The following is a 22,226-nucleotide window of genomic DNA, read 5'->3' on the forward strand; positions in this document are numbered from 1 at the left end:
CAAAATGTCTTCCAGTCAAGCCATAAACAGGCTGTTCCTCAGGTGAATTGTGGCTCATAAACCTGTCTTCTGTTCCTCCTGCCAAGTCAGATTTTGGTAGTGCCCTTAGGGACTCCCCTGTGACAGTTCTGCCTATATTCTCCACTTCGACAGCAAATGGCAGTGGTGGTGCTCACAGGGACTCAGTAAACCGACATTAATGCAAACCAGGAACCATAGACAGCCATTAACAGGTCAAACCTTGAATTTGTTAGCATATCAGTGCTTACGCGCAGTTTCTGGCATGAGTACACACTGCACCTATTTGCTCACAGCAACAAGTGCAACATGTCTATGGACTCTGCTGCAATAATAAGCTGCGTTTCTACAGCGTTTTCCTTCAACAGCTCACCAGTTGACACCTGGTTTTAGAGTTCTTAGACCATGTGTTGCCATGCAATTGGCACTCCTTTACAGAAGAAATTGCAGGGGAGAGGTTGGGACCTGCCCAGATCATCCAGCAAGTTTGTAGCAAAACTAGGTCAAACATTGAATCTTTTGAATTCAAGTCCCAAGCTTTTGCTATTAGGCAATAAATAACTTCGCCTAATTGTAATAAAAATGAACAATTTTCAGTGACTTCAATGGTAAATGCAGAAAGGATGTGATCTTAAAGAGTCACTATAGGACTTACTAAGGTCAGATAGGGACACACTAGCACAGGTTGGTAGAGCAGCCATCAAAATACACTAGGGCAGATAAAAAAATGAAAAGATAAAAAGATAAAAAGATTTGATTCAGCATCACCTGACATACTACATATATATTTAAGTGACTACTGGCAGCATCAGGCTCTCAGCCCCCTCAGTTTCATTTGATCCCATATGGAAAGTCTGAAGCAAAGAACATCTGCCCAAAGTAATAGATACATTGAGGCGGGTATAATTAAAAAGCAAGCGGGCCTCCACAAGTGAGGAAGGCTGACAAATGAGACTTGATGAAAAGAATATGATTTGCTTACAATGCCAAATAGGAAACACCAGCTTTGTTTAGGACAAGTATTATTCTGGTTTGGCTCGAAAAATATTCTTGGAACAAGCTATAGTGGTTTGGACTGGCTCTACAAAAAAGTGGAGGTGTGAGAAACTGGGTGGAACTTCTCATCCACCTGTTGCAGCTTGTCTTCACACAGATTGCAAGAGGTCCGAGGAGAATATCCCGCTTTCCCATGTGCTTGTGCAGGGTGTTGCTTAACATAGCTCCCAGTTCTTGCAAGTGCCTCTGGGTGCTATCGCAATAGAAATAATAAAGGCTCAAAATTACGGAGAATAAACAGCAGTGGACATTTTAATTGATTTTGCTGCAAAGCGATCACGTACTGTGTTTCCACTTGTGTGCGCAAGTAATTCTTCAAACAGACTGCCATTTAGAAATTGCAAGGTCATCACCACTAGGCGCTTGAGTTTCTAGTGGAAGCGGCAACACGGGTTTCACTTCTGCATTGAGTAAAGCGATGGATACACAGCAAGGCCTACACCTCTGAAGGCAACGCTCAGGGCTTTTCATCAAAGACGTAGAACAGAATAAAGCAGGCGGTTATTTTACATGAGCTTCCCGGCAGGCACCTTTACACCATTCACGGTATCCAGTGAGGGAAAGAACTTATTTGGTCCTAATGGACAATTAAATGACTTGTTTGGTGTCATGGAGGCACCAAGTGACATCCTACACGATGAATTAATATTGGTTTCTTCTTCCAGGCAGCAAAATTTAGTTTTGTGTATGCTGCTGAGAACCAGAATAAGTATTCCCCATTAGCCTTCCAAGTGGACAGTCTCTAACAGCTGATGCATGATCCTGGGTTTAAAAGGGAACCCTACAAGACATAACTTGATAAATGTTCTTCAGCGAGAGCAGCTGGCAGTGGGAACGGTCTTTTCTGGGCTGTGTGTACCACAGATTGGCAGCATTGATCTGGGTTAACTAGTCAGGGCTACTTTTTCCCTGCCCAGAAGGAAAGAGATAACTTTAAGATGACTGTCATCTTCAAGTGCCAACTTTATCATCGATAACACTCATGCAACTACACTTAAATGCCCGGGAGCTGCTAGAGATAGCTCTGCATGCTCACCCCCTGAATATGGCACGCAGCCGTGACGAAGACCGAAGGCTGCAGCAGGACTGAAGGAATACCCTGCTCTGGTCTGCTGGTTGCCAGTGTACAGGGGCAACATAAAAACAGATACATGTTTGAGTTTCTGCATCTGCCATTACGCAAGATTTCAGAAATCTCTATGACCAAAGATAGGCTTAGTCTGATCAGTGTTTGTTAATTAGTCTTCACACCTATACCACTTCACTTTAGCTTGTGAGTGCAAAAAGGCAGCACTCTCTGAGGGATTGCACTGGAGTAACCGTGTGAATTTAGGCATCCATCTAAATACAGATATCCATCAGAGATTTAGATAAATATTAAAATACTACCTCTTCTCTCTGTTTATACTGTAGGTGTATACAAGTGTGATGTTACGGACTTAATTAGTTTATGGTGGAAGTTGTCACTGCAATAGATTCCCTTTTGCTTGTTTTGCAACGTTATAAATCAGTTCTCTCTCACCTATGATTCTTAAATCACTTCTTCTCTATGTAATTCATTCAGAAAGGAAATGCCACTTCTGTTTTAGTCAGTTTTGCTATCCTTCACCTTTTTCACAAGCACTGAAACAAGGTTCTTGCATTTTTTTAACTTTAGCTATGCAAGTTATGCCTACTGCATCCTCTGCTCATTTGGAGTCCCTAGAAAATGTGGCAACTCGATCCCCTGCTGTTAGGATCACACTGCATAGTGTTGAATAAATTTTTTATTTATGATGTCAAAATTAAAACACAATATAACTTTAGCTACTCTAGCTTTGTTTAGCATCTGCCAAATGCCAAGTCCCGCACCTAGGATGCAATCACCCCATGGAAAAGTACAAGCTGGGCAGCGACTGGATGGAAAGCAATTTTGCAGAAAAGAACAGGCTGGTTGTGCTGGGCAAGATGCTGAACACGAGTCAGCAGGCTGCATCAGCAAGGGGGGTAGCCAGTAGGTCAAGGATTGGGGTTATTCCTCTCTCTTTGGGACTTGTAAGAGCACATCTGGAGTACTGTGTCCAGGTTTGGGCTCCCCAGAATAAAAACAAAGACACTGAGAAACTGGAGCAAGAGTAGTCTACTGCCACTGCGACTGCTGGGGCTGCTGGAGCACATGAGCTGTTTGCTCAGCCCTAAGCAGAAAGCTGGCCCTAGGGACATCTTACTGCTCTCTGCAGCTACCGAATGGGAGGATGCAGAGAAGGGGGAGCCATGCTCTTCTCAGGCAGGCACAGTGACTGCACAAGAGGCAACAGACTCAAGCTGGAACATGGGAAAATCTCTTTATATACAGGAAAAAAAAAACGTTTTACTGTGAGCGTGTTGAAAGAGTGGAACAGTTTGGCCAATGAGGCTGTGAAATCTCCATCTCTGAAGCTATTCAAAACACAATCGGACAATACCCTGAGCAGCCTGACCTAACTGGATTCTGCTTTCAGCAGAAAGTTGGACTGTGTGACCCTCCAGAGGTCCCCGGCCAACATAAATTAGCCAAAATGACACCAAGACTAACCTGCATTTTTGTCAGCAGATGGCAATATCAGCTAAATTACATATTTTATTCCAGCAGCGCAATGTGTGCTACCCAGCCGCAAAGGCAATAAAGTAGTGGAGAAATCACAGAGAGACTGCACGGACGCGTCGCACCTTGACGCACTAACAATTTTAGTGTTCTTCCTCCAAACGGATCCAAACAGATCCCAACAGAGCGGCAGAGTACAACCAGCACTCCCAGAACCGCTGACGGCAACATCGGCCGGGCCACCCGATGCCAGCCGGCCAGGTGCAGCGGCCGCGGCTCCGCCAGCCGAACTCACCAGCGGCGAAAGCCCCGTGACGGCGTTTTTCTACCGCGCAGCCTGACCCGCCTTGCTTGGGAGTTGTATTTATTGCAGCTGCACGGTAATAGTACACAGGACTGTCAGCCTAACGCTTGGAAATAATGAATTAGTAACTTTAAAGCAAAATCAGGAGGCTTTTGTCAAAGCCAGGATTTTTAAAGCCACTCCGACGCTTACAAACTACGTGATTAACACTTCCGCGCCCATACAAAGCCGTTGACCGCCTGCTGCCGCAGCATAGGCGGGATTTTCCGTTCCGGAGACGCACAGCTTCGCTCTGACACCACGCCGAGCGTCCCGCCGCCGCCCCGCAAGACAGCCCCAACACCGCCACCGCGCCACGGCCACCGCCTCCCCTGAGGCGCGGCCCGCCCGTGGCGTGAGGCGCGGCCCCGCCCCGCCGCCGGGGGGAGGCGGTGCCCGGGGGCGGGGCGGCGGCGGCGGTTGGCGGCGGCGCGCGGGCGCGGCACCCCTTCCCCCCCCCGCCGCTCCTCGAAGGGTCTGGCGGCGGGGCCGGCAGCACCGCCCGGCCTGGCGAGAGCGGCCCTTCCGGACCTGCGCGGGCGCGGCTGGCTGCTCGCCTGCCTCCGCCTCCTCTGTCCGCCTCTTTCTCGCTGCTGCGGCCGAGAGCCCTGTCGGCTCCCTGCGCCCCTGCCCGTGCCGTCATGGGGAGCCCGCAAGACAGCCCCGGGCGGGGCGGCCTCGGCCTGCTCGTCCTCCTCTTCCTTCTGCTTCTGTCGCCCGTGCGGGTGAGTCCCTCCCGGGGGAGGCCGGGCCTCCTGGTACCGTCGGGAGGAGAGGGAGCGGCTGGTGCCCGCCGTGGGGAGCGGGATCCCCCCGGGTGTTGCTTCAGGGCTGGGGGGAGCCGCGGTGGCTCTCCGCGCTGTCTGAAGCCGGGGGTCTCCCGGGCGGGGAAACCGCCCGAGGGAGGCGGCTGTCCTGTCAGCCGCGAGGCGTCGGTTAGGCCGCTGGGCTCGGGGCTGAAGCGTGGTACGGGGGTGTCCCCCCCTTGTCCCCGGTGGGGCTCTTCCTCCCCTTTCCCTCACTCCTCCACTCGGTGCCGGGCGGCACAGCCCGGTGACAGAGCAGGCCGGCCTGGGAGCACCTGCGGCGCGAAAGCGGGCTTGCTCGGGCTCAGCAGACTTCAACTTCTGCCCAGTCCCCTGCGATTGCACACCGCAGCAGCTGCCCGGGGTGCCGCGTTCCTGTGGTATGCCCTGGTTATGCAATGCCCTGTGCATGTGAGTAGCCATGCAGTCACATGTTCCTGCAGAGGCTTGCATATGTTCTGTGTCTGGTTCGGTTTGCTTAGAGTGTTTCTTGTGCTAGGTGACAGCTTCCTGGAAGTAATAGGCTGTGTGTAGTAAGATCTGCTATTTATTGATGTGCCAAGATTAAGACTACACATTTCCTTAAACTTAAGGACTAGAATAAGTTGGACTCCTTGATACTTTAGGAAAAAATAGTGTAAAACCTTCACTTCTCTCTTCTTGGTCACATTTTGTTTATGCTGTAGTCCAAGATAGCAGTGAGATACTCCACATTCCTCTGGAGAAACAAGGAGTGTCTTGTAAGCCTTAGAGTTTTTTTTTCCTCTCTAACCAACTTGGAAACATACTTTCTAGGTCAAGTTTTATGCTTAATCCTTTTTAAACTCACAAGTTTGTCATCCTGTGTGTGTGCACTGAGGTTCTGTTCTCGTATCCACTTTAAACAACCTTTAAAGAGCTTGAACAGAAAACTAGGAATTAATTCTTCTATTACCACTGGAGAAGCTGGTTGTTTAGTAATGACTCATGATCTCCAGGTAGGTAGGTAATAGACTTCACACCGTAACAACACTCCTTTGTGTAATGTTTTTGGAGGGAGATACCATCTTGTAGAAATGAGGTGTGTCCTATGCTGGTAAGGAAATGACAAGATGCTTTCCTTTAGGTGACAGAAGAATACTGAGCTAGAGGAGCTTTAAACAAGTTCCCCTAAGATTTAGGGGATCATTGTAGAGGATGTGGCTTTGTGGTCCCTAAGAAGTAAACACTGCAAAATGACTTTAAACATGCAGGTTTTGGTTTTGTAAGAAGGCAAAATTAATGTAAGAAGGCAAAATTTGATTTTTTTTTTTTGCCATTAACTCTTATTTACAGCCTAACACTGCACAAAGTGGACCTTGATATCTTTCAAAGAGGAGCTAGTCCTTCAGTTAGACTGAGCCTACGTAATGTTAGATGTTTGCAGAAGAGCAGCATTGTGAAGGTGAACCTGTTCTCTCCCTCAAGTATACTGGTAGTGTAATGTTTTCATGCTTTCAGCTGTGGTGTGTATAAACTGAAGTGCCATATGTCATGTTTCTTCTTCTTAAAGAAGTCTGTGGACTAGAGTGGCATTTCAGTTTGCAATCCTTCCATTATGTACACTTTCACAATGAGCTTGAAATGTTCAGCCTGTACAGATGTATCTTTTCACTCTGAACAGTGCATGGTATAAGACTTGTGCTAGCTAACCTGTTACTAGTTGATAGTTAACTACCCATTAATACCATCTAAGAACTACATTGAAAATCATGGTTCCTTTAGTCCTGTTTCTGAATGTGGACTTACAGGACGATGAAGTCTTGAAACTGTTCTTGTTCTGTTATGAACATCTTGCTCTACTGGATGGCATCTTGTGTGCTTAATGGCAGCTGTTTCAGCTGATCTTTGTATAATTATACTAAAACATAGACTGTCAAATTAGTTGCTAAGCAAGGTTGGACACGGGTTTCCTATCAGCATCTGGGATCCCAAGGATATATTTGAGTTTCTGAAATCCTACGGGAAGATGTTAATGGCAGGTGCTGCTCTGTCTTAAACTTGCCAAGTGGCCTGCAGTGCGGTGTTACCTAACCTTGGGCACGAAGTTCTGAAATGCTTGTGTGGAGCAACTTGCTTGACAGGGATGGCAGTGTAGCTTCAGAACAAGACAGTGACCACTTTCCTGATTTTCCAGGAAGTAACTTAAGTAGTGACATATTCGTAGTCTTTCTGGATGGAAAGTGAGGAAGCCTTCTTAAAAGGGGAGAGATAACTGAAGGAAATGACTGGTAGAATGAATAGTACTTTGCTGGGCAGTAGACAAAACAATCTAAGTGTTGTGCAGAATTATTACTATTCCCCTGCAGGGCATCAGAGGTATTTTGGTGCAGATAGCCTTAGCTGCAGACAGCTGCTAGTTGGGGGCCCTGTGCTTTCTGATCATGCCTACAGTAAGTGTATTTTCCCAATAAATCATTGTCAGCTGACACCAGCTTGCTCCCACAGATACTGAACTATTACCATTATTGCAGCTTTCTCTTCCTAGTTGACCTTGACTTTCCTGTGACATGTGAAGTGTGCTTGGATAACTCCAGAACTGGGGCTTGCTTTTCCTGACCAGGAGTAGCTAATGATTTTTCTGCCTGAAAGGGAACAGTCCCTTACCTATGAGCAAAGGAACAGGATGAGCTTGGCAGATAAAGCTTGTTTCTGAAGTAGCTGCCTTTGAAAAGTTACTGAAAGAGACAAAGTAAGAGTAAGAATTAAACCTGTAAAGTTTCCTTTAGTCCATGGACCTCCTCCTCTCATGGGGAGGGCTGTGAGGTAACATGCAACTTCTAGGGCAGATCTGCAAACTTGACCTGGTCACCTGTTTCCATAAACCAGTCTTGCCACTTTTTAAAGGTAATGTGGTATCGTTTTTCGTTAGAACTCAATTTCTCAACCTAGTGGGCAATATCAGCTATTAAGTGTGGACTAGATATTAAGGGAGTCAGGGGGAAGAGTATGCTGTTTCCCGGAATGTTTCTTCTTGCTCTGCAAGATCCCAGATGTACCACCCTAGATGAAGGAAGGGGAAACAGCTGTATCTGATGCTGTTGCCTTTTCCATACATTAGTAATCTTAATTTGGAGAGCCAAACAACGTTCCCTTGTCATCTGGTATTTGCAAGACTACAAATAGTTGCTGTTTCTGTATACAACATCATCATTGTTCTTTCTGCTTAACAGCTACATATTCATTGTTGGTGATGGCTAGTGTTGCTGGAAGCATTGAAGATTATTGATTTGTTTCAACATGCAGTTGAAGAAACTTGGACTGAAGTAAATGTGTTTATGATCTGTTGGAACACTAGTTTTATTACAAACAAATGATAATGCCTGGGAACCAGAAAGCTGTAACAGAACCTTTGTAGAATGTTAATAGTCATGAAATGCCCATACTTGCTCATGTGCAAGTTCTTTATTAGGGCTCTTGGAGCTCTGACCTGAGGTGAAATTTCTCCTCAAACAGAATACATCTACCAGAAGTAGGAATATGCTTTTCTGAACTCTGGGGATGTACTGAAGGCTGGTGTTAGTGTACTACCAGATGGTTTCTAAGCTGTGCTGGGGGCAGGAGGGAACAGCCTTAATCTAAGGTTATGTTGCTATTGCTTTGTAAAGTATTTAGGAAAGTCCCATTTTAAAATATGGAGCACTTAGTAATGTGATCTTTTTTAAAAAACAAACAAACAAACCCAACCTTGTGTTAGTCTTATGGAGAATCTTGCCTTGTTTAGAAGGCTGTTGGGTTCAACACAGCATTTCTCTGTTAATTTTGGGGCTAGGAGGGCTTTCACCCATTTAAGAAAGATGATTGTTCACCCAAATCTTAAGTGACTTGAAAGTCTGACTCTGCAAACAGTGGCTTTGTTAACTGTGGCTTATTTACAACCACACTTACTCATCCGTATCTCTTCCTACCAGTGTAGGAGTGTTCTTCTGAAAGAATGGAAAGAGCAAAGTACTTGTCTTATTCCATAACTTACTCTAGCTTTTACTAGAGGGTTTTTGGGAGAAGAACTTCCAGCTATATCTTATCAGTGGTAATGGAGTAGTTACTTAGTTACTTGTAGTATCCCTGAATACTGCCTGAATCATAGGAGACCAGCCCTCTCCCGTATTTTGTGGCTGACTCGGTGATGAGCATGCTATTGACTTGCTGATTCTGAGAGCTATGTTGGTGACTTCAGGCTGTTGACTTCGAATGATTTGGAGTTTTTTAGGCTTATTGACTTGGGTTCAACCACTGTAAATCAAGGATCACCAAAGCTTACCAGTTCAGGGAACAAATTCAGACTTTTATAAGTGAGATCCTGCTAGGTCATGGCAAAAATACCTAATCTTAGATTGTCCCTGAAATTGAATTCTTAGTGTTAATACTGAAATAGAGTATTCAAACTTGCAGTTCTAGGTCTAAATGCTCTTCTAGTAGTTAAAGTAACTGGTCTGTTCAGCTCTTCTAAACAGGCTGAAAGTTTGAGTGATAAACATGTTGGTTTTTCCATTGTAGGTTTTATTGATGTGGAACTTCAGTAACATGATTCTAAATTCTTTATTCAAATTACAAGTGTAAACTAACAGTAGGCCGAAACACCTCATCTTGCTTTATTTTCTTGTGTGTTTAGCTGTATACTTTTTGGTGCATGACCAAGTGTCATGTGCAAGTAAGTTCCTTTATGTTTTGTCCTGAAAATGATGCAAAAAGCCTTGTAGGTAAATTTATAGACATAATACACTTGTATTTTATTTTGTATCTGTGTAGTTATAACCAAGGAAGTGTTACCTTGAAATACAGATAACACTTTTAAAACAATAGAACTGTCAGTCAGCCTGACACTTAATTTAAGTTTTTCTATGTAAGAAGTGCCCTGATAAGTTTTTTTGTAACTGGTAACTACTTTACCGGTTTTACCGCACTTTCCACTCTGGAAGAAGCTAAATCTTTCTGAAAAGATTGATAGGTTGATAATTTTGTGGGTTTTAAAAATAAAGAAGTGTTAGATAACAAGACTTAATGAACCATACAAAGTGTTTTTTTAGAAAGTGTTCATAGAAAGTATGATTACAAACCATTCTAGACTAAACATGGAAGCCAGCCTGATATTGAAGAAATACCTAATTCTGTTCTCACGGGCTGTAGTAAGCAGTTCAAAATTCTTTGCCCTTTTGCAAGAATAGCAGTGAATCTGTGCTTCCTCTTGAAGAGATGATTAATTCACTTCTGACACTGGTATGTACAAACACCAAAACATCTTCTTTCCCCACTAGTAGATTGTTTGCTATTAAAACTGGGATATGCAAGTGTGAGGAAGCAGAGGTGAAGATAGTGACTTCTAAATTTGCATCAAGGACGTGTTACATTCTTTGTAAATTTGTTCATGCATCAAATTAATCTCTGTAGTTTCTGTAAATAGTCTCCAAGTTATGGGAATTTAACTTTTTGGCTTATGCTGGTGTTAAAACATTCAGTGTTTAGAAGTGCAGTATTAAGGGGTGCTTTCCAACTTGTATGTAAGAATATGGTGATACTTAGCAGCTGATTACAGGTTTAGCTAGAAGAAATGCTAGAGTAGACAAATGAAATAGTGATCTGGATGAGTGGTACTTAAACTGGCTTTTGAACCTGGCTTACAGTGAGTAACTTTGAATCGGGCCATATTGCCTAGGTTAAGTTAAAAAGACAACAGTTCTAACAGGTGATGGTTATTGTCCCTGATAAAAAAACAATTACTGATGTACTTTTTGAAGAACTGTCAGTGTTGTTCAGCACAAAAATGGATGTTGTGGAGGCATTGTAATTCTGGGTAGCTCTTGGGTGTTATGAATACAGCCTTTCAGGGGCCTCTCTGGTCAGTAAACAATATTATTCATGGTCAAGCACAAAGCACAGCAGTCTGTCCTTGCAGTGTAAGCATATGGTGTTTCTACAAATGCTAAGTCAAGGTTGTTCAGGAGATAAAAATAGGTCAGTTATCTCTCAAACTGTACCATGCAAACTTCTGATCAGAACTGGCAGAAGTGTAGTAAATGTTTGTGCAGTCTGCTTTCTGCTTGCAGCCCAGGTGCATAGGAAAACCTTGGAGCTGTCTTAAAGCTTGTCCTGTAAATAACTTGTTATTGCATTAAATGTTTCAATTTTCAGAATAAATATTTTGGTTTAGCATTTCAGATGTCTTAGTGTCAGTACCACTGAACAGAAATACAAGGTTTGCAAGGTGCCATTGTCCTTTTCAATATCCTTTCTTTACTTTATGCACATAATAAAGAACCAATTTCTGAATTTTCCAATAGTCCCTTAAATCGAAATATCTTTAAAATGAGACTTGAAGCTTTTTTCTTTTTACTTAGCACTGTAAGCCCATTTAAATGTTGCATGCCTATTGAATGTGGTGATGGAGAGCATCCTTTAAGATTGTGACAATACATGGCATTCTATGGCAAGTGCAGAGCTGTGAAGTTCTGCTTCAGAATCCTTTTTATACTGCTGCTTCCTCAATCTGTCACTGTAGGTGACTGAGTTTGCAAGAAGGATTAAAAGGTGGCAGGAAGAACTGAAATATTGCATGTAATCAATACATTCTCTCCATGTACACTGACTCATGTGCTCTAAAGTGACAGTTTAACCCACTAATCATATGCATTGTCTTGCATGAACAAATTTTCTACATCACCTTGTATTTGGAGATGCTTTTCAAGTATTGATTTAGGTTTTTCTTGAGTAACTCTTGTACTTCATCTTAACTATAGACAGTACACTTCCTGTTTCTCGACTGGGCAAGGAAGGGTGGGGAGCTGAGCTGAAGATCAGTGGTGATGTGCACAATGTCAAAAACATACTTTTGTTAATGAGTGTTTTATATAGTACATGCTGATGTTTAAATAGCAGGAATTTGTCTAATCTGGATTGTAAATGACTTTTGGAATGGTAGCACATAAACTCTAAAATAGCTGAGGAATTTGGCAACTATTCCTTGCAGTTAATCAATTATCTCGCGTTGATTAGGTACTTCCACAATTGTGTGTCTGGTATGGGGAATGTGGAGTTGCTTCTGGAGACAAGAGATACAACTGTGCATATGACGGACCACCAATAGCACTACCGGAGGATGGCTATGACTTAATGCAGGTGAGCTTCTTTTGGAGGTCTGCTGCTAAAAAATAATTCTCCTACACTTTAGAGTTCTGTATTGGGTTCTGTTGGGCCTGCACTATGACCTTTAGCTTTGTTGTCCTAACTTGATGAGAAAGTGAACAGATTATCTCTGATTTCTCAGGCAGAGCTCGTAGCCCCAGCTGTGTGAAGGTAATATACCTCAGTTTCTGTTCAGAGATATGGGAAGTCTCCAACACATATGATTACAGGCTTTCACAAACGTAACCTTAAATATAGGATTGATTCACTTTCCTGCATATTTTTCTCTCTGTTTGAGCACTCTTTAGTCAGACTGTTTTTTTCAGGACTTTTCCAAACTACGATACATTCCACAGTTATGCCCTTCTGATCTCTAAAGGACAAGACTAAACTATGTTTTCCATCAAATGATCGTTCCTGATCTCTTCCTTTAATAGGAAGGCGGTAACTGACACTCATTCAAATGGAGCAAACTTGGACAAAGTTCAGTCTCCTTAGCTGTGCTTAGTGTGAAACCATATCTCCTTATCTGGACTTCAGCTGTCAAAGTGAACAAAACCGAAGTCAAAATAGAGTTTGTGGATTTGATTCACAATATAGGATGATATTGCCAGACTTGCCTTCTGGCAGATGATATTTCAAAGCTTTAAAGTGTGAAATAGCTATAGAGTTAAACAATGGTTTGGCTGGTGGCAGGAGTGTCTTAAATATGTGGGTGAGCTAAATACATATTTTGTACTGTTTCTGAAGTTCTTATATGTTACTATCAGTTATACCTGTAGAAGAGACAAATGCATTTACTATAAACTGAACATGAAATAGCTGTTCCAGGTAATCAATGATTTTGTGGTTAGTGGCTTGCCTTCTGAGACTGAGAAATCTGATACTGTCTGGAAGGTAGTAGAGGATAAGCTGCAGGAATACTTTCAACTTGGATAAACATGTGTTGTCCTCTTACTAGTAGACTCTCAAATACCATTATCATTCTATATATAGACCCTGGTGACTAAAGATCATCTGAAGGGGCTTTTTAAAAGGAAGTGATGCCTTGAATAAAAGAAGTGATTCTTCTCCTTATTCTCTAAAAAATGTCATTGGCTAGACTGATTTTTTTTTTTCTATGGATCTCCCACAGCAACAGCTACTGTCTTCTGAAGTATGCTGAGGCAGAACCCATAACTATAATGAGTTCTGAAGTCTTGAACATGCTTTTCCTTCCTTCCCACTGATCTCAATACTGTTTTTATTTAAGGAACTCTGTCCAGGTTTATTCTTCGGCAATGTTAGCACTTGCTGTGATGTTCGTCAGCTTCAGACTTTGAAAAACAACTTGCAGCTGCCTCTGCAGTTTCTCTCCAGGTATGCTAATGAATGGCAAAGCAACTAGAGCTTTGTAACATAATAAGAAAGCACAATAAGGCTCTTCTGTTCAAGTAGACTGTAGAAAAGGTGGTAATTTCATTTAAAGGCTTATTGGAGCAAGCTCTTGGAGAGACTTCCTCGTCCATATTGGGAGGCTTTAATTTCATGAAACAACTACTTGCAGTCTGGATCGAGTTAGTTGGTAGAATAAATATTACCTTAGTTTGTCTCAAGCTACTCTATTTGTAATGAAGCCTTCAGAAGAGGATGACATAAAGTACTGTTCAGTCTTCTTGTTCTAACAAAGTCTTCCTGCTAGCAGCAGTTAACTTTTCCTTCAATTTCTAGTCAAATTCTGCTTGTATCTGCTCTTTGAGGTAGGCAATTTTGCTTGTGAATGATGTTGATGCTACTGATGAGTGTTAAGCAATTTTAAGCACCAACTATGTTTTATTACTAATTAAAATCTTGCAGAATTTGAATTTTGTTCTGTCACTCTAAGCAGAATGTTTACACTTGCTGTGTAGGTCAAATCAGATATGCCTTGCATCTTTACCTCTTAATCTATTGCTGTTCATTGACTTTCCTGCCCAGATGTCCATCGTGTTTTTACAACTTGATAAACCTCTTCTGTGAACTGACTTGCAGTCCAAATCAGTCTGACTTTTTGAATGTTACAAGCACCATACCTTACTATGATCCAATTTTAAAAGAGAACAAAAGTAGCATCACGGAGCTGCAGTACTTTATTGGAGAACGCTTTGCAAATGGTGAGTGAACAGTGTGTTAATTTACCTAGGCTTTTGTCAAGGTAGTAAGACCAGTGCTTTCTCGGGAAGAATTGGGAGGGGGAAACATCTCTTTGACTGTCTTTTGAAGCTTGAGGCATCAAATAGGTACTGGTAGGACCCCCTTGAAACTGCTGGAACACTAATTTCTGCCTGGGTAGGAGACATTACACTGATACTGTTAATAACTGTTTTTGAAGACTTAGCTGAGACTGGACATCTATACAAATGGTTAATAGCTGATAACCCTGATGACTTTAACTTCAGAAAAACAAAGTTGTTGCCAAATACTGAATGTCCGAAGCCTACCTGATTTTGAAACTGTCTGGCAAGTATGATAGTAAAGTTTGTACACAGTGCACTACAGTGTTTCTCTAAGAGGCATTCACTCCTCTTGAAATGGACTGTTCTAGTCCTTTGTCAAATCCAAAGATTTTTTTCTAAGAACAAACAAATTTGGGTTGTATTTTTTGGTTTTTTTTTTGCTTTATAGCAAGCTTGAAGCATTAATTCAGTCTTTGTACACTTTATGCAGTAACCTTTAATCAAGTTATCAGACACTTGGAAGTCATATATGGCCTATAGGTCAAAAGTATCTTAAATATTTGTCATAACTTTCCCTGAAAGGATCTTTATATTAAGTACCGTTTGAGAGGAAACAGTAAAGTAGGTTCTAGTGTAATGCAGATTCAGGTGGCCTACTCGGAGTAAGATAACTGTAACAAAGCATTGCAACCTTGAATACTGTAAATACAACTGAAAGCACTATTTCACTATCTTAAGATGTTTCCTCTTGAAAGCTCTAATCGTGGTCTTTGAACTTGGTGAGTCTTTAATTATTTAAGTGAGCATTCCAAGTATTGCCTATCATAACATTGCTTTAATGGCTCTTCTGTCTTCATGCACTCTTCCTAGCAATGTATAATGCCTGCAAAGATGTGGAGGCTCCATCAAGTAATGTTAAAGCACTGGGGCTGCTATGTGGGAAGGATGTCAAGGACTGCAATGCGACCAACTGGATTGAGTACATGTTTAGTAAAGACAATGGACAAACTCCTTTCAGCATTATTCCTATCTTTTCAGGTAAGAAACTGAATAGTCCTTGCCATTGAAGCTTCTGTCAAAGGCTATGTGCTACAGCTAGTATGCTGATTTGTTAAACAGCTGCCCAGCAATGAATGTCTGTAGTCAGAGGCTTTCAAAGCAATGTAAGATAAACTCATTACCTTTTTTGATTTCTGCTTGGAAGTCATGCTTTGCACTTGCTTTGTATGCCACTTCTTGCTGTGTAGATCTCTAAAACTTGTTAAGGGATGGACTGAGCTTAGGCAACTGGATAGCTTGTATTCCTTGGGAAGCTAGGGCAGTACCTTGATCCTTTGTGATTTCTTTATAAGGAAATTGTTACAGATTTCACAGTCTGAACAGATGAGGGGGATGACAAATCATTGCTGGGATGATAGAAGTATATGCTTATTAGTTTTACAGACTGAAGTGTTCTAAAACATGACCAGGCATTTAATTAGTAGACAACTGTAAATAGTTGGTATCTGCTATGGAAAAGGCAGTGGCTTCTTCAGCTGTAAGACCAAGAAAAGCTGCTTTGTATGGAGGCTAGTGGCTTTCATATGAAGAATTAACTCATTTAACAGGGAAGCTTGTGTTGTGAAGATCTGAATTTTTACCTGGTAGTAAACCGTCTGTGCAACTTGTGATTTGTCATAGATGTTCCTGTCCATGGAATGAATCCTATGAACAATGCTACCAAAGGCTGTAATGAGTCTATGGATGATTCGACAGGACCATGCAGCTGTCAGGACTGTTCAATTGTTTGTGGTCCAAAACCTCAGCCCCCTCCATTGCCTGCTCCTTGGCTTTTGTTTGGCTTGGATGCTGTGTATGTCATCATGTGGATTTCCTACATGGGATTTTTACTCATATTTTTTGCACTAGTTTTTGGAGTCTGGTGTTACAGGTAAAGCATTCAAAATTCTCAGCTCTGAAAGTCACTTGCCTTTTCCCTAAAAACTTCCTTTGCTCAGGACAGAATGCTTATGTCTCTACTTCATCACCCATCCAAAAGTCATGTTCTGTGGCAGATGCTTATACTTACAGGGAGTGTTGTAACACCTAAAACCATGTGGTAGAAAGTGAATGCAGACGTTGGTTCAGTTGCTGCGCAACTCTCATAGCATCCCAGGATCAAATACACAAATCTACAACTTCCATAAGCAAGAACTTGAGAGTATGCAAAAGTCTGGGGAAATGCATGCATCTGCTTCATCTGGTTGACATTAAGCCTTTGTGGTAAAGAGTAGAGTCTCAGTTGAACTGTGTCTGTTCTTGAATGGTAGGCATTAAGATACCAGAGCACTGCCTTCCAGGAGCAGTGAATTGCCTTCATACTCAAATGTCAAACTTCTCTAGAAGCTGTAGAGTTTTACAATGCTTAAGACTAGGTTAGTACACTAATAAACTAATATCTTGGAGAACCTGTATGGCTGAGTAAAAATGCAGTCCTGTTCTCTTCCTCAAATCACTTGTTCCTTAAGTTGTAATCGGAATGAGCTGGAAAATTCCAGTGGTAAACAGGCCTCTCCATCACATGCAGTGTTTCATTACAGCCTCCATTACTTCTGGCTGTTGTTAAACACTTTGTTGCACATGTAGCACACCATACTTTGTGAGGAGATGTGGCTGAGGGGGAAAGAATCACTGGAAGTTTGACTTAAAGATAATGGGATTGTAGGAATTCAGTTCAAGATCAGTGGGAGAGGCCAAGATCTAATATTGGCAGCAACATGCAATCATAACATAGTTTTCCTGCAGACTAATACTTGTAACAAACAATCACTGCCCTATTGCAAATTAAGTCATGAATGTTTTTCTTTAGTCTCCTGTTTTGAAAAAAATAAACAAAAGCAGAGCTTCCAGTAATCATTGCATTTTGTAAAGGGACAGCAAGCCAGCTTCTCTGTGCTATGTGATAACTCACTAGTAAATCGCACAAGTAACTGTAACTGTAAATGCTTTGGTGTGGGTGTGCTAGCAATCTGGAGCAGTGGAAACCTATTAATATTTCTTAATAGCATTTTCCAGAGGCTTCCACTATCTAATATCCTTAAATATGTTGGTACTTTTCAGTGCAACTTTAATATTGTTCAGTTATGACCAGGGATCTGAAATTGCTGTATAATAAGAATTAAATCTGTGTGGAAAAGGGTAATGGGTACAACAAACTTATGACATGCTCAGCAGCCTTACCTTACTGGGCAACATGCATAGTAAACTACATGAAATGGTAAGGGTGTTTGAGATGTCTGGTTCATAGCCCAAAACATCCTGCCATAATTGGAGGTCTGATTAGATTACCATAAAGAGGCTATTGAACTTATCTCTTGCTCTGGATATCAGGAATATAAGGTGTAAGCAATATAGGTCTATCATAAGTATTCTGTGCTATAACCTGCCTGTCTTCAGGACAGGAAGAAAGTACTTTACTTTCCTTTTTCATCACTTCCCCCTTTCTTCAGGCTAAGTAAGTGTAACTTAAGCAGTTTGACTAATGAAGTAAAATATTTCTAATATAGAAATCTCTTGCAAATATTTTCATTCTTAAGTGATGACCAATTTAAAGAGATTCTCTGTGCTGTTAATGTTACTGATCTTCTAAATGTGCGTAAAGAACGTGTGGTTGATCCAAGCTGGTAAAGTTTATTAAGACAGCTGACGTGGCTATACATTGTTCCAAAGGATCATAAAGCTGGAGATTGCCGTTCTTGAGTGGATGGGTGTAGGGGGACTGCGGTGCCTATAGATTCTGGAGGAGTCAAATATCAAATTTATTACTAGCATTGGACTCTATTCTTACTGTACAAACCCCAAAAGATACCTTTTTGGGGGGAGCAGGGTAACATAGCTTTTTGTCTTGCAGGAGGCGTCACTTTGTCTCAGAGTACACACCAATTGACAGCAATATAGCCTTTTCTGTGAATTCTCATCGTGACAATGGTATGTCTTGGATAAGAGTAATAGATTTATTAGAAACTCAGCTTAAGTGCATCCCCTTCCTGTGGATGGGCTCTGGAATTTTAGCTCTGTTAGGCTATATAGTCCATTCTTATAGGGCTTTATTTCAGTCTTTTGGCCAGTATCTCTCTTCTTTTAGAGTAGTACTTAACCCTGTTTTGCTGGATGCTGAAAGCCCTAGTTCCACAGTTTATGGGTCTAGCTATGCTAATGGAAGTTCTGGAGTGCTTTGTAGCTGGGGGTGAAGGGGGCAACATGATGCTAAAATCAATTTGATCATGTTCTGACCCATCCCTGTATCCATTCAAAGCATGCCGTGAAAGAACTGTAGTTTAATTTGTGTAGCAGCTGAGGTAGCTCATTTTAATGCTTATGTAACTTTTGGCTGCTTCCTGCCTTTATATGCTGTGCCTACTGCTGTCAAAGATAATTTTGCATTAGAAGGGGCAGTGTTCGGTACAAGGGGTTTCTGCCCCCTTGACCTCAATCAAGGATTGGTCCTTGGGTCTGATTGTCAGTGTAGACATAGCTTCTGGTGCTTACTGCAAACAGAGCTAGAATAAAATTTCATGTTTCCTAGCAGACTTAAAGAAAATGCTGCTTAACTGACTTCTCAAACATTTACTGTTTACTTCTTGCTCTTACAGGGAAAATTAACTGTGGTGAAAGGCTTGGTGAAAGGTTGGAGAATGGCCTAAGGATGACATTCACATCATGGGGGGCTTTCTGTGTCAGAAATCCACGTCCTGTTATCCTCTTCTCTGTGGTCTTCATTGCAATGTGCTGCTCAGGCTTTGTATACGTTAAAGCAACTACGAACCCTGTAGATCTCTGGTCAGCCCCAAGCAGCCAAGCTCGCAAGGAGAAAGAGTACTTTGACACACACTTTGGGCCTTTCTTTCGTACTGAGCAACTTATTATTCAAGCACCAAACAGCCATCCAGACACCTATTCACCTTACCCATCAGGAGCAGATGTACCTTTTGGGCCTCCACTTAGCAAAGAGATTCTCCATCAGGTAATTGGGACTTCCCAAGAGCAAAGACCTAAACATACCTAACAGGTATAACCATATGGAGTTGGCTTCCGTCTGTAATGCCATGCATCCGTCAAAACAATCACTCATTCATATTAAAAATCCTAGTTTTATTATAAAAGCTTTTTGCTGAAAACCTTGTCTTTTGACCTCTTCTGTTAGAGGTAGACTTGCAAGCTAAGTCCCAGTAAGTATTCTGTGTGAACACAGAAATAATGAAATTTAGTCATGTGCTTTTATTGATGTGTGCCACTGCCTTTAGAAACTTACAGAAGTATAGCATGCACTTAAGTCCTGTCTTGCAAGGGAAATGCTTTCATGTGCTGCTCTTAAACTGTGCTTTGGTTTGGTTTTTTTCAAGGTGCTGGATTTGCAGGATGCTATTGTCAACATAACTGCTTCTTTTGACAATGAGACTGTAATGCTGAAAGACATTTGCCTGGCTCCTCTTGCTCCCTACAACAACAACTGCACTATACTGAGTGTACTCAACTACTTTCAGAACAGTCATTCTGTACTAGATCACACTATTGGGGATGAGTTCTTTACCTATGCTGACTACCACAGTCACTTCTTATACTGTGTTCGGTAAGCAGTATGATTATGTGTTTTTCTAACTTGCTGGCAAACAAAACTAGCTAGTTCTTGCTGTCCCCTTGAACCTTTTCTTACCCCTTTTTAAACTTGCAATACTATGTGGAACTGCAGATTAGTATAGATTGCTTCTGTTTCTTTGTCTCAGTACTTCAGCAGGAGTTGCATTTTAATCAGGTTTCAGGTTAAGCTTGGTTTGGTGCAGACACTGGCTCTGTTGTACCTTAACCACGTTTCAAACACTTCTGAGAAGTAGAATTCTGATACAGAAGACAGTTTCTAAGCTTTCACTTCAGTTTATAGGTCAGCTGGGTAGAAGTCACTCCTTGTCTTAGAAGCTATAAGGAAGTCGCCTTTAAAAGTGTATTTAAATTCAAAGCAAACATAGCACAAGGCAATGGATCACTAGCAGTCTTATATCATTTCTCTCTTGATAGTCAGTTATAACACAACAGCTTTTTACTTTTTTGTCCTGTGGTGCTGTGTCTTAGTTGTCAAGCAGAAGCTAACAATTATTGCTGGTGATCTTTTTAGGGCTCCAGCATCACTGAATGACACAAGCTCGCTTCACGATCCCTGCTTAGGAACATTTGGTGGACCTGTATTTCCATGGCTGGTGTTGGGAGGATATGATGGTAGGTGGCAAAACAGTGTTACAGTTTAAGTCTTGAAAGTACGTACTTGTGTGCTGCCTTTGGCACTAAAGGTGCGTTCTCATTCAACGCATGTTTAAATGCACTCCAGAGAAACCGGAATTTTGTTAAACTTTCAGTAAGTGAGGATATTTTAAATAACTTTTCAGTAGATCAGTGCAGAGATTGGAGGCAGACTGCTTGCATTTGGCACTTCCAGAGTAGTCTATTACTAGAACATACTTGTCTTATTGACAAGTATGCAAATGTTCGGTCTACTTTGGGCCTGCTAAAGGATCTTTAGTTTTTGGAGACTAGATAAAGATATGAAGTATCTCAAGTTGACATGCTGGGTTATGCATGTATTTTGCTTTTGAGTTAGAATAAAGTTTTGATACCGCTCTGACAGAGCGGTTAAGAATAGATAAAGATGATCACAAAGGAAACCCTTTCATAATTATTTTGAAGCCAGAATTTTGTTGAAGCAATTTATCTGTCAAGTTATGTTTAATTGAATATAGCAAACACAAATGTACTAAAACAGCCTTTGAGGACAAGCACTTGATTAAACTATAGATTTTTGTACTTGCTTTCAGTAAAACCTAAGTATGCAAGAGGCACCATGTTTAAGAAACCACATCCTGTTATCTCACTAGATGGAAAGTCGTTAAGTACTGGTTATATAGTAGCCCCTTGTCTAACCATGCAACAGTTTAATGTTGGGGTGCCATGAACATGGTAAATAATCTGGAGTGCTTACCAACTTCCATTCTTATTTCAGTAATGTCTATTCTTATTTCAGTAGTGTTTTTGAGGACTCAATGTTGTTAAACAGATTGCATTTAATGGAGTTGTGGGGATGGGATTGCTTCGGACAGTACTAATGTTGAACTTGGTACCTGCCTATACTGGAATGTAAGCTCCATTTCATAATGCCTGACAATTTTTTTTCCTACTCTATAGATGATAATTATAATAATGCTACAGCTCTTGTTATTACTTTTCCTGTCAACAACTACTACAATGACTCAAGAAAGCTAATGAAAGCCTTGGCTTGGGAAAAAGAGTAAGTAGGCTGCCTGTATTCTGAAATGCACACATTACTTAGAGCAGCCTTTAAATGTAGATACATGAAAAACACCTGTACTGCACTAACAGTTTCTCAGTATAACTACAGGGATGTTTTGAGAAGCAGCAACACCTGTTAAGGACAGACTATACTGGTCATAAGACTTTCACTTTATCTGGCATACTGCATTTGCTTTGAGGAGATGGTCACTAACAAGACTAGAACCTGTCTAGTCCAGTAGTACTTGCTGATAAGTTACTTTAGAAAGGATTTTATGTATTTCACTTTGGCTAGAATTACACGGGTAGACTCTCCAATCTACTGGACCGTTACCACCAGTGGAAAGGTCCAGCATTATCCTGTAGTCCTTAAACTGCAATTTTTACAGAAGCCTTCCAGATGAGGATCTAAAGCTTTCATCCCCTTCACCATCTTGAAGAGCTGATGTTGGCTTACACAGGCCAGCTGCTCTGGCTAACAGTTCGGATAAAAACTACTCTACTTGAAAGTCTGGACTAAGTACAAGTGTAACTAGTGTCTACCTGTGTCACAAGCACTTCTCTTCAGTTAGGGGAACTGAAATGAGGGCTAATAAATTGTTCAAGTACTGTAAGCAAGCTGCAGTCGTATTTCATGCATGTACTTCTAGGTCTAGCTTTGAGGAAAACTGCATTTATGCTTTGAAATAGTTTATGCTTATGCAAGATACCTGGTTGTCCTCAAATTCTGGAGAGAACGTGGAAAGTATTTCAGCATAGTGTATTTCTAGTGCTTGGAGTAGAGTTCTAGGGAT

The 22,226-nt window shown here is 41.6% G+C and overlaps 1 protein-coding gene across 3 annotated transcripts in view; it reads left to right on the plus strand.

Annotated features, from left to right (window-relative positions):
• The first annotated feature begins 4,479 nt into the window (after positions 1 to 4,479).
• The window catches only part of NPC1 (NPC intracellular cholesterol transporter 1), a 28,515-nt gene continuing 10,768 nt past the window's right edge, over positions 4,480 to 22,226 (plus strand). For 2 of the 3 annotated variants that reach the window (XR_012672356.1, XM_075141978.1), the window contains exons 1-11: positions 4,541 to 4,705; positions 11,795 to 11,917; positions 13,176 to 13,282; positions 13,880 to 14,055; positions 14,989 to 15,156; positions 15,799 to 16,048; positions 18,008 to 18,084; positions 18,750 to 19,120; positions 19,500 to 19,726; positions 20,267 to 20,367; positions 21,328 to 21,430. Coding sequence is in view for 2 of the 3 variants with exons in the window: in XM_075141978.1 (XP_074998079.1) it covers positions 4,622 to 4,705; positions 11,795 to 11,917; positions 13,176 to 13,282; positions 13,880 to 14,055; positions 14,989 to 15,156; positions 15,799 to 16,048; positions 18,008 to 18,084; positions 18,750 to 19,120; positions 19,500 to 19,726; positions 20,267 to 20,367; positions 21,328 to 21,430 (1,787 nt within the window). In the remaining variant the exon portion in view is untranslated. Of the gene's footprint in view, positions 4,706 to 11,794; positions 11,918 to 13,175; positions 13,283 to 13,879; positions 14,056 to 14,988; positions 15,157 to 15,798; positions 16,049 to 18,007; positions 18,085 to 18,749; positions 19,121 to 19,499; positions 19,727 to 20,266; positions 20,368 to 21,327; positions 21,431 to 22,226 lie in introns of all 3 variants that reach the window. The other variant, XM_075141979.1, reaches the window with a different exon arrangement.

This window comes from Calonectris borealis, chromosome 2, assembly GCF_964195595.1.
Source record: "Calonectris borealis chromosome 2, bCalBor7.hap1.2, whole genome shotgun sequence".
Lineage (NCBI taxonomy): Eukaryota > Metazoa > Chordata > Aves > Procellariiformes > Procellariidae > Calonectris > Calonectris borealis.